Genomic DNA, 12427 nt, shown 5'->3' on the forward strand with positions numbered 1-12427 from the left:
TTACAAAATTCAATTCGCTGATTCTTACTTTCATACTAAAAAATGAGTGTTGGGGAGTAATGCTTAATATAATGSTCATACTTACACTGGCTGTTTCTTTGTGTAAATTACAAAAGGAACATTTCTCATCCATAGACCAGTCAGTTAGCTCTTCTGGCTCACAGTCTTAAAGGAAGAAAAGAAAGCTAGATGTTTTAAACAAGCAAAAAATGAATGTTGAGAACTAACTATACATCCTAAAATTCTCTTAAATAAACTCCATCAATAATATTGTTTTGGCTTGAAAGACAGGAGTGTGCTAAGGAAGGCGGAAGCCTCCCCTGGAATGGAAAATACGACCCACTTCCCTCTGAATTATTATAATTTTGAAATTAAGGGGCTTTCAGGCAAAGATATGCAGAAAGGAATACCAGTTCTTTACTAGTATGTATAACAAGGCAAACAACAAGAGTGACAGCGAACAAAAGCAGAAGCCAACAGGAGCCTTTGGGCTGAGGCCCTTTCCCTGTGCTGCAGCTCCGGTCACCGCCTGCAGGGGCGCTGGCGGCTCCGGCCGGGCGGGGCAGGGCGGGGCGGGGAGTCCCCCATGGCTGCAGGGGGCGCTGTGGTTCAGCCGGCCCTGCCTCCCTCACGCGGTAATGGCGGACACAGGCGGCAGAGATGGATGGGGAACGGGCTTCCTTAACAAACTCACAGGGAGAGCCGATTCTACTGCCCGCTCTGGATAGCAAAAGGAGTTGTAGCAGGAACCTTGGAGTGGCAAGCTGGGAAGGCAGGGACAAGTAAAGTCCCGGAGTGGTGGAGGAGATGTAGCAAAAACTCAGCAACTGTAGCTGGAATTGTGGGGCCTCCCGGCAGCGCAGGAGTTGTGAGTTACAACGTGGCAAAGAAACCCCGGAGCAGTGGCCGGAAAACAGCGGGGCTAAGCAGTGGCCACCCAGCTCCTCAACACAGCCAAAGGAGGGTAAGAGGGCTAGCAGCTCGACCATTCCTCCTCTGAGCCCGAGAGCGAGGGAGCTCTGCAGCTGCCCCAGCCTCCCTTTCCCCGGCCCAGTTCTCGTGGTATCTCTGCTCTTCCCGGAGAAACCCTCAGATAAGAGAAGTGCAGCCAGGTGCCCTCCTCCCCTGAGCCCGCCAACTTCTTTTGTCTCTCTTACATAATGAAAAATCATTATTGTTCCTTAGCAACAAAATGGGGGACAATTCCCTAGAGAAAGAAAAACACAAGGAAAAACCCTAACCGCCAATAAATATGATACGTATTTATTAGTACAATGCATTCAGTTSTATTCAATTCTTCAGATATTTTAAAATTTTTGTCTGGCTTGTATAGCTCAACCTATAAACAGCAGAGAGTGACTTTCTTAAAAAGAAAGTCAAACTTGTGTAATTCAATTGATTACCTGTCATAATTACAGGAGGCATCTGAATACTGCAAAGAAAGCTCTGATCATTCTTTTTAACTGAAGAGTGCAAACTTGTAGTAAACCAAGCTAGGAACTAGGGTATGGRCTCTTCACCATGTGAACTACATGCATGGGACTTCCAATATTTTAATTGATTTGATACTATCAATATATGTAAATCAAAGACTTATACTCACTTGYAGCACTTGATTTATCTAAGAAAGTACTTTTATATGTTTTATCAGAAAATGTGCTTTGGTCTAGAGGGAAAGCACAACTTAAACCTATATTGCCTATATCAAGATYGGTCTTCTACTGAATGGAGACACATCTACTTTCTTTAAACAAGTTTCTAAGCTCCATTTCAAAAATTAAGAGTTTTCAACCAATACCCTTCACTTCATGAACACCAGTTACTTACAAACTTTTCCCAAACCAACTGTGATAATAGGTAAAATTAAGCTTCTAATTTCTCATTTAAAATTTTACATAGCAACTTAGTCCAGTTTGCTTTTGTGGCAATATTATTCCYGTACTCATGAACAGTAACTGTTTAGGTATTTAGCACCCTGATGCCTTTACAGAGACTACCGTTATCCCATTTACACTTCATTTGGTGGCTAATCTAGTCCACCTGGTTTTCCTCATGAGATTCAACTCCATCTCTTTTGCACCCATCTCACTTGAACACCAAGATCTCGAGATGATGTCTATTAGCTTCACATCAGACTTCCTTACACTTCAGGCAGTACTTYTCCTACAGTATCCTAGTTATGCACCAGTCTTTATCATAGTTGGGGAGTTTAGGCAGGTGAATACAAACATGATTAACTGCAACACCAAGGTCTTCTCCATCCTGTTCATTTCCAGTTCATGTGTTTACAAACTAAACAACTTTTTCACCTGTCCCATTATTAATTGCCAGGTATGTTTCCTCCTTTTCTCTATACCACTAAATTACAACCACAGTTCTGTTTAGGGAGGCTCTTGAGATTRTCTGCTTTCAAAAGTCCATGATGGTAGTCTGCTCTTGGCTGGCTGCCAAACTGCCAAGTCCCCACACCAGCGATGCTCTCACTTCCTCATAAACAGGGTAGAGGTAAGAAAATAAGATGGTAGGGGCCAAAGTAAGGGGGGAAACTTGTGGATCAAAATAAAGACAGGGAGATCACTTACCAGTTACTGTGACAGGGAAGTCAGACTCAACTTGGGAAAAACAAATTTCATTTATAGCCAATAAAAACAGATTTGCATAATAAGAAAGGAAAAACATTAAACCACCTAACCACCCCTTCTTCCCAGGCTTCAGCTTCACTCCTTCATTCCCGACTCTTCTACCTCCTCTCCCACCCCARCAGTGCAAGGAGGATGGGAAATGGACTGCACCTCCAGTTTATAACAGTTCCTCTCTGCTACTTCCTTCTCTTTTTCCCTTGTTCCAGCTTGGGGTACTTCCCATGGGCTACAGGCCTTCACACACTGCTTTGGTGTTCTTCCTACAACTGMAGCTTTTCATGAACTGCTCTAGAATGTGTCTTCTTCACAGGGTACAGTCCTTCAGGAAGAAACCACTCCACAGACCCACAGTCCCTGCCAGAAAACCCGCTCCTGCATGGGCTCCTTACTGCAGGCTGAAATTCCTGACAGAGGCCTGCTTCCAGCATGGATCTCCATGGGCTGTAGCTTCCTTCAGGTCATCTCCACCTGCTCCAGTGGGTCATCCATCAGCTGCAGTGTGGATATCTGTCATGACACGGTCCTCCATGGGCTGCAGGTTCTGTGTGTTTCACCAAGGTCTTCTCCAAGGGCTGCAGGGGAATCTGCTCCAGTGACTGGAGCACCTCACCCCCTCTTCCTTCTCTGATCTTGCTGTCTGCAGGGTTGTTTCCCACTGCCCACTGTCTTTCACCYTCCTCCCTCAACTGCTGACCTTTTATTTATTTATACCTTTTATTTCTTCTCCAAGATAGTATTAAAAAGGCAAAATCAGAACAAAATTACTAAAAAAAAGCTTGTTCAGTTGAGCACAAACATAATGGAAGTTTATTCATATCTAAGATACTAATTTAAAACAGAATTTTGTATTAATGTGTTATATGCTCTCAGGGATGCACACCAGCAGTTTTTACAGGTTGGACAGCTGATGATCACAAACAGACATGGTATTTTTCTTGGCTGGATGGTTACAAGAGATAATGAGTCATTTTTGCTGAATTAATCAAGCTGTCCCAGCCTGTTAGACCTATTCCTTAAAGAYGTCCATAGATGAAAAAAGAACCACCGCTCCTTCATAACAAGKTCATTGTTTTCCTTGCAACCATGAAAAGGCTATTTATGAATCTGGGATTCTACGCCTAACTCTAAGACAGGTTTTATACTTTCAGAGAAATTCTTCTGCCTTGGAATCCTGAATTTCCACTGGTAAAAGTCAAACTAGAGAGCAATCCTTGTGTATTGCCAAAAGAGCAAACCTTGAAAAACAGCTCTACATAACACTAAACCCTTTATTCAGAGTAGTATAAATCATGTAAAACATATTAAGTCTGCCACTCAGCTGAGCAAAACTGACATCAGATAGCAGATATATACAAGATACATCAAATGCCAAACAGCCAACAGTGTCAGGTCACCGCTACATGGAACATTCTGAGATCACTATTGAGTTTTTAACTACAGACAGGCAGCCATACTCTCAGAASAATAAGAGGCACAGACTGCACTTTAAGCTGAACAAACTTTCTTCAACTGCATTGAATTTAGGAGGATGATCATCTTCCCTCCCCATTGTATCTTGCTTGCGGTCAGATGATGAAAGATTTGCAGACAACGTATAATGCTTGCCAGTCCACCAGAAAAAGTTGCTAGGACTGTGCAAATAGCATTTTAATACTAAACACAGTACAGGTTATTACTTGAAACCAAGACTATTTAACACAAAGCTGTTAAACTTATTTCCAGTTATTAAGAATAAAATGGTGAACTTTGAAAAAAAAATCTTTTTTTTCATTTAAGACACTCAAATCTTTGTTTCCCCAAACCACTTTTCACAAGGAATGACAAATTAAGTAAATTAATTCACACATTTGTAGTACTGAACAGATTCCATGTTTACTTCTTAAAATATGAAATAATTGTCTAGTAAATCTAAATACAAAATAGCTTAAAAATTCAATCCTCACTTTCCAGTATTTTCTGATTATAACATCTCAAATAAGATTTTGCAGCTATTTGTGACAATTTTGAACATATCACCCCCTTTCTTTTTATATAGCACTAATGCTTTTAATAAGTACATTAAAACAGCTGAAGTGTTTACCATGTCCTTCATATTTTTAATTTCATAAAAACTCCAATTCTATTAGATTTGTGTTTCTAATGTAWTTTTTCACTACTATTAATACTCAGAAACAACGTAAGGAAAAATAAAACCTTTCATCTTGTATAAAGAGGATTTTTTCCTGGCAGAGAAAGAACAATGAGAGATGCTTTTCTCCAACAAGACATGGCTTCTCCTCAGTGATTAAGAGAATAGAACCCCAGCACATAATCCCCCAAAAAAGAAAGAACGCACATAGCACTTGATTAGAGGAAAAGCTTTTTAACAGTTTAGCTCTATCTGTAAGTAGAATGCAAAGAATAACAATTCAAATGTCAATCTACTTAGCTGAAAATGGGTATAAGGAAAGGATTAGAAAGCCCTAAAGATTCAATGATATAAGAGGTCTCAATTCAGAGCATGAACCAAGGTCAGATGCCAAGATACAGAACTTGACACCTTTGCAACCAAAAGCTGCAGAATCCAAGCAGTCAGGAAAAGATCCTGGTGCTGAAAAATGGTGACAAGACCATTTAAGTAAGTCCAAAGTAAATCCTACATACACAAGAATTTCTTGATACAAAAAAAAAAAAAGTTTACAAGGTAYTTTCTTTGAAAAGCATAATAATCTAGTAAAATTGAAGTGTATCTTTGTAGTTTGTTATTAAAATTTATTATTCACTCAAGTAACTTTAGGAGAATAAAATACAATCATTTAATGTATAGATCAAATACTATTTCAAGACMAAACTAAGGAGGAAATATATCAATCAGCTTATGTTTTATGCACATTATTGATTTTTTCCATGTCACAATAGATAAAGCCAACAACATAAGAGAAAAAATGTCATTATAGCTAAGCAGCATATATTTAAGCCAATTCTCACATATTTCTTGAGGTATGTTTGAGGAAACATACTCTTACTGCTAATGAACCATAATATTGCAAGTTGACAATATTAGTTTACTGATTGTGATGAGGAAAATGAACAGCTTAAAAGAATGCAGTAATTCAGGCATATTACTTAGAGTCTAAAAACACAAGTTTTAATTCTACCAGCCTTATCTTTTAACTAAGGCGAATTATTTACTTTGTGTCTTTCTTTGATTATCTGTAAAGTGGCACTTATTTGTACAAATTCTACTTAAGAGTTCTGTATCTTTACAACAAAATTCAGATCTCAAATCAGAAACAGTCCTGCATAGCATACTAATGAAAAAGCTGACCTCTACTGTGCCAGTATAAACAATTTCATGTGGCATTATTGAAGTTACAGATACTATATCTACAAAAATGAACCAAAAATAGTAAGGTAAGGTGGGCWTCTCAACATACCATGACATCTCTCTCTTCTGCAGTTAGTTCCTGAACTAAAATCAGTTTTACAGATGCATCAAACAGGGAAATAGGCTYTAATTGTTGAAGAGCTCTTGGACACTACTGACAAAAATTTTTAGAAATTAAAAAAAATAGCTCTGAAACTTCACATTTTAGATAAATTTTAGAATTTAATTTGCAAGACAAAGTCACAAGGGCACCAAATAGCAAAGATATGCAAGCAAAGGAAATATCACATTTAAAATAGGTAAGAAATCTTCAACAGCGTGAGGGAAATAAGTTAAAGTTAAAACTTTACCCATAAGACAGCTCAAATACCTGCATAAATGAACTCTAAAGGAGCAATATACACTTTACTGTGCAGTGTATCAGGCTCCTTTAACTGTAGCATTCAGACTTTGGTCACTACTTCATTAGGTCAGTACTTTCTGCCTTCTTATTCAAAAAAAAAAAAAAAAAAAAAAAGAGCTACTGGAAGGAGCCACAGAAAGGAATTAGGAGAGCATCTAAACTGTAATTTTCATCCTGGCCTACAAAAATCTTCCATGAAGTAACACATCTTCCAGAAAAATCAAGCTTTTATTTTCCTTGGCTATAAAGAGCGTCTGCTCTTCACATCCTCCAGAGTACCAGCCCNAGCTACTGTACACTTATAACAATATCCTGTTTCCTTCACAAATGTGCTTGCTTATAACAGCAGATGGGATCATTGGGATCATTAGTCATGAAAACAGCCTATAATCCAAATGTACATATTTCTTAAATGTCTTAGTAGTTGCATGCCTAGCTTGAGACAGGAAAAAATATTCTGAAAATATCAGCAAAGTAGTATTTCAAGTTCCCCCTTTCCTCATGAAAATACTGTGTTATGCATATGACAGAGGCCAAGGAACTTGAACATTATGAAGAGGACAAAACTATAACCAAAAGTATTCTATCCAATGATATACAGTATATGCCATTCTGTCTCATGTACTATGTAAGTGATATGCTTTACGAATTACACTATCAGACAATGAATTATAAAGAAAGGAGATGGACCATCATGAAGGTTCAAAAATAGAGATAATATTTTTAAGTAATAAAATGAACTTAGCAAAACACTTCTTTCAACACTTCAAAGCAATTTTTTGCTGGATAATCCTCATGTTGTTAGACAGATAAATCATTCCATACTTAACTAAGGACTCGGGTGTTATTGACAGCTATTCCAGCATAATCAAAACTATTTGGACTAATGCTAGGTCTCATAAGGGTAATGGAAAAGGTGTGTGTGTRTATATATATATATATATATACACACAAACACACACACACACACAAATAAAGATATGATTTAATATACATTAAGGATTATTAAAACAAAAAAACTTGCTTTATATATAACAAAGATGTAAAAAAAATGAATATAAAAAAGCTTAAACTTTCTTGACCACTACAAGACCAAACTACCATCCACTACCTTTCTTTTACCAATTAACGTCAACAGGAAGCTGAGCAGCTTGTCTTCCCTTTCTAAAAGATGCTCAAAGTAGGAGATGCACTATTCAAGAAGTGTAAGTCCTTCTCATGAGAGCTTCTCAAAAAAGCTTAGCTAATCCAAATTCCCTTTTATGGGAACAAAACCTAGGTATCCTTCTACCTAGTGTTTTGCTTATGCACAATATTGACAAGAAAATGATTAAGGGAACATTGGAAAGAAAAAGCATTGGAAGATTTTTTTTTCGGATTCAAGCTATACTTTAAACTACCTTTAGCTAAAACAAAAACCAGTAAGTTAAGGTAATTGCACTAAAAGATGGCTCATTTACCTTCAAATAAACTGAGGTCTCTTCGTAGCCTTGGTCCATAAAGCCCTTCTAAAATACTTTCAAAACCTAGAGACAAAAGAAACATTTAAAATGGTAAATTGAAAGTTTTTTTAAAAGAAAGCAAATTCCAAAGAACTGGCAACAAGTATCCTCAAATTCTGAGAGCAATTCCAAAAATTATTACATTTATCACACAAATATTTACTCCTTCCACTATAGTACTACTCAACAGCATTCGAAGATAAAAATAAGACAAGGCAACTGCCATCTGCTCACAATCAGCCTATTAAGCCATGCCCCAACAACCTCATTAGACTTAAAATAACTACCACTGAATCTTAAAGGTGGGAGGATTAGCCTCATAGCTCTATGCAAGTGAAGGGGTTTCTCTCTTACCCTCAGAATCAGAGTCATGTACAGAAAGAGGAAAATATAAAAAGAAAAAAGAGGAAAACCTCAAAATCAGGAACTTCTCATTTGTGATCTCCTGAAACTACATAATTTGAGCAAACTAATATACTACAAATGGAAAAAAAGCAAGCTTTTTTTGCTTCTGATACCCTGACAGTGTTCTCTAGTCCTCTGTATCCTTACAAAAATGTTTTAAAATTGAGGATTAGATAAATCCAATTATTTTACAGATTTAGCAGCTAGTCTGTTTAGGTATTTGGTAAAAATCACATACTTCAATATGCAAGATGAGACACGGAGCAAACCAAATAATTGAAAAATTTTAAAAAACAACCAAACAAAAACCAACCAAAATAAAAACAAAAAGCATGACAACTGATGAAATATGATGAGAATTTATACCATCATTGTAACAGAAGTTTTGTTCAATATAGAAGCAGTTTCCAAGTGCCCCCCTTTCTCCTTCCATATAATAAGCTTATTTGAAAATAAGAGGATGATTCAAAGCAGCATTTCAAGGTTCTCATTCCTTAAAGGCCTGTCTGTATAATATATGTAGCTATATATTTTACAGAACTTTGCAAGACTATTTTGTYATCGCAACTCATAAAAGATACCAAATACTTCAGGAAACAAAGTACCATCAACAAAGAACATTCAGCATCACAAAATTTGCTCATCATSTGATGCCTTTTAAAACAACATAACATCCTGTTCTCTCATCAGAAGTTATATTTACTTTTTAGTTTAGATTGTATGCACACTTATATAAGGAAGAATAATGTATCATATCTTAACAGATAGGAGCTGTTCAGTTTGACAAGTCAGATTTTGTTAAAATTTGTATTACAAAATAATTTTAATATATGGACTATATTGTGAAATTCAATCAATTATCAACTACACCAATCTGCCACTTGAGCTATAAATGGATTTATATCTTTATCTCTTGAGCTATATGGGTTTTATTTTTCACTTTTTTTTGAAATAAATATAGTACTGTGAGACAACACCAACAAAATGACAAAGCCACTGTCCTCTCACAAATATAWATACACACATCTTTTAAACAGTGTAAAAGAACTAGAAAGCAAAAAGCCCAGGGCCCAGGCACACATTAAAATTTACTTTTAAGCATCATCCACTGATTCTTAGATTCATTGTAWTATAAATTTATATCTTACTAGCACTGCACAAATTCCCTGCTCTCCTGGCTTCAAAGGGTTATGGACAAAAAAAAGGGTAAGAGAATTGAAGCCTGAAGTTAAGATAGCAATCCTCCAAACACAACAGATTGGGAATACAAAACACACCATGTGTATTGCTGTGACCATTAATGTAAGCCATTTCAGGTCAGCAGCTAGTTAGGTTTTGGCAAGATACTGTCACTGGGAAAGAAATGAATGAAGCAGCTCTTGGAGAAAACTCTGCTTATTTCAAAAGAGCAAACATCAACTCCTATTTCCTAGGACTTTGTCAATCAAACCACAGGAAGCTTGTTTACCACCCCAGTCAGCCCCCAAAACCTCCTTGCTCTTTGGACACCTACCACCTGTCCCATTTCGTGGAGGCTGTTACTTGTTTCTGCCTTTACTTTTGCCCTTATCTGCCTGCCCTACTGCCTGCTCCTGCCTAAGCAAAACCACAAGCACAGAAACCCCAGCTCTATGAAATAGTAGTTCGTGTAGGAAGAATACAATTTCCAGACTTCCACACTGCTCATATTAAATGTGGCAATTAGCACACTGCGAAGGTTGTATGGTTTTTTATTTTCTTACCCAGTGGAAAGGATACACCAGCCTGCTTCTCTGCTAATTCACCAAACTTAGTTCCATCCTACCAATTCAAAGTGCTGCTTCTCTTCCAAATCTTACAGAACTTCTCAAAGGGAGCCACAACAGCTACCTTGCATGATCATTTGCTTCCTCATCCTTGGATACTGAATTTTTCTTTGAAAAGAACATTTACTTGTACAAACTAACATCAAGGGAATCTTTTTCTTTAGACCTTATGCTAAAATTTCCCTAGAAAATCACCTGTGTTACTTCCATGCTCCACAAAGTRCTACTGCTGCCTTTCAGCAGAATTGATTCAATTTTAGCTCAAACTAAACCTGAGGATATATATTGGTTTCTAGGACTGATAAACAAATGCTGGCACCAATTCCTAAATTGCAACCATCTGGACACAAGCAGTTCAATAAACCTTTGTTTTTCTTCTTGAGTCAGTATGCTTAACCAAATAGTAGAGGCACCTTTGGAACTCTCCAGAACCTGAAAAGCCTGCAGAAACCAGTCAGAAATAAATACACTTTGCCTGTATTTCTTATGATTCACTAATGGAAAAAATCTGCTTTAAAATAATTTTATAGAATTTTTTGTCTTTTGGTTGTTGATTGCCTCTTTGACTCCAAACTCCCTTTCAAAACCATTACTTGAGATCTGATGCTTTCTACCTGCAAAGTGAACACTTGGCTCTATTAACCTGCAGTACCCCAATCTGTCAAACTCCTTCTTTCTCCAATAAATTGATCATATCTTCATGTAGAAAAAATCAGTTTTCTTTACTACCTGACGCCTTTAAAATTCAAAATAGGTTCCTCCAACAGTCTCAATAAGTACAAATTTGTGGTACAGCCAGTCTCAAACCAGTTACAAGTTTCCACTGTTTGCATTTCTGAATAAAGCTGTGAACAGGGTTTTTTCCCCCTATATTAAAGGTGTCCCTCTCCCCTTCCCCCATCACCTCTACTGCTTTCCTCACTCAGGGCTCGGACAGGACAGGAACTCCCCTGAGCAGGGAGGCTGGGGCTGTGTGACTCTCCAGCAAAAGGAAGGAGGTTTTTTTTTTCCATTCAGGTACCAAAAAAGCAAATAGTCCAGGAACAAGTTCTATCAGGTTTGGCATATAAGCCTGATCCATGGGTCACAGCCAAGGCCACCAAAAGGAAGCAATAGGTGACAATAATTGCAGACTCCCATGGGGCTTTTGCACAGCAGMTAGAAGTTCAGCAGTTTGTCTCTGGTCCAAACACAGAATGTTGCAGCAAAACTCATCCAGCCCATCTGGCCATTGCAAATATCATCTGTGGTCCATTTACCTGGCCACCATGATAGTGCCAAAAGTGATCTTCAGCAGACCAGAGCTAACTACAGGAGCACAGAGGCAATGGTGAATGACACCAGGTGTCAGTGTAATAAACAACAGATCCAGGGTSAAGGCTTTCCTAGGGCAAACAAACATCCTGTGGGATCAACATCTGACTACATGGCTGCAGGCAGGACTTCAGCTCTTAACACTTTAAGGTCCTCTGAGAAACAGTGCTTGAGAAAGAGGGGATAATGCAAATCATCAGTGCTAACGGGCTTGCCTCATAATGAGGTCTTTAAAGTAGGTTTGTCAGGGAAACACATACCTTCCTAGAAAGAAAGAGTATGGCAGAGTAAACAAGGACCTTACACTCCGCCTGAACAAGTGGCATAGGCAGAGACCTTAAGTAGCTGTATATGAATGCATTCAGCACAGGAAGCAAGCACCAGGGATTAGAAACCAGGGCATATAACAATCTTACTGGTGAGACAGTTCACACAACTGCAGTGGATGGATACCAGCTTTTAAGAAATGAGAAGTGAGAAAGTCAAGGACAGTGCTTAGACTTTAACTTGAACAAATGAAGCCTTAGTATGGCATGGGCTACAGGACAGTTAAAATCTTCAGGTCAGGATTCAACCAGGTGAAATAGTGAACATCTGTTACAAGGTGTACAAACTGTACAGACTATCAATCTACCAATCTTTTGAAGATGAAGTCTTCAAAAAACAAAAATATTAAAAAAAATCACCACCATTAACAAAAAAAAAAAAAAAAGAAAAAAGAAAAGAAAAAAGGCTGCACCATCACCAAAGATATATGCTGGAAATGCAACATGCCAGTGCACAAGCAACCCAGGAGATTCTGTGGTGTCTGGAGGACAAAATTCACTGAGGTGGTGGGCAGCCTCAGTAGGGGAGGCATTATCTAGCTGCTACTCATCATTAAGGAAGAGTTAATCAGTGATGTGACAGTTAACAATGATCCTGGGCACAGCAGCATGAGATGGAATTCAAGATCCCAAGGGAAGTGAGGAGCTTGAACAGCTGAGTAA

At 38.0% G+C, this 12427-nt stretch overlaps 1 protein-coding gene across 8 annotated transcripts in view; it reads right to left on the minus strand.

Moving 5' to 3' along the window:
- The window catches only part of LCORL (ligand dependent nuclear receptor corepressor like), an 82767-nt gene that overhangs the window by 49191 nt on the left and 21149 nt on the right, over window positions 1-12427 (minus strand). For all 8 annotated transcript variants that reach the window (XM_057377918.1, XM_057377913.1, XM_057377915.1 and 5 more), the window contains exons 2-3: window positions 7873-7938; window positions 86-165 (exon numbers count right to left, since the gene is read on the minus strand). In XM_057377918.1, the coding sequence (XP_057233901.1) occupies window positions 86-165; window positions 7873-7938 (146 nt within the window). The remainder of the gene's footprint in view (window positions 1-85; window positions 166-7872; window positions 7939-12427) is intronic.

This window comes from Malurus melanocephalus, unplaced genomic scaffold, assembly GCF_030028575.1.
Source record: "Malurus melanocephalus ecotype Western Australia unplaced genomic scaffold, MMel_1.1 scaffold_333, whole genome shotgun sequence".
In the NCBI taxonomy this organism is placed as follows: Eukaryota; Metazoa; Chordata; class Aves; order Passeriformes; family Maluridae; genus Malurus; species Malurus melanocephalus.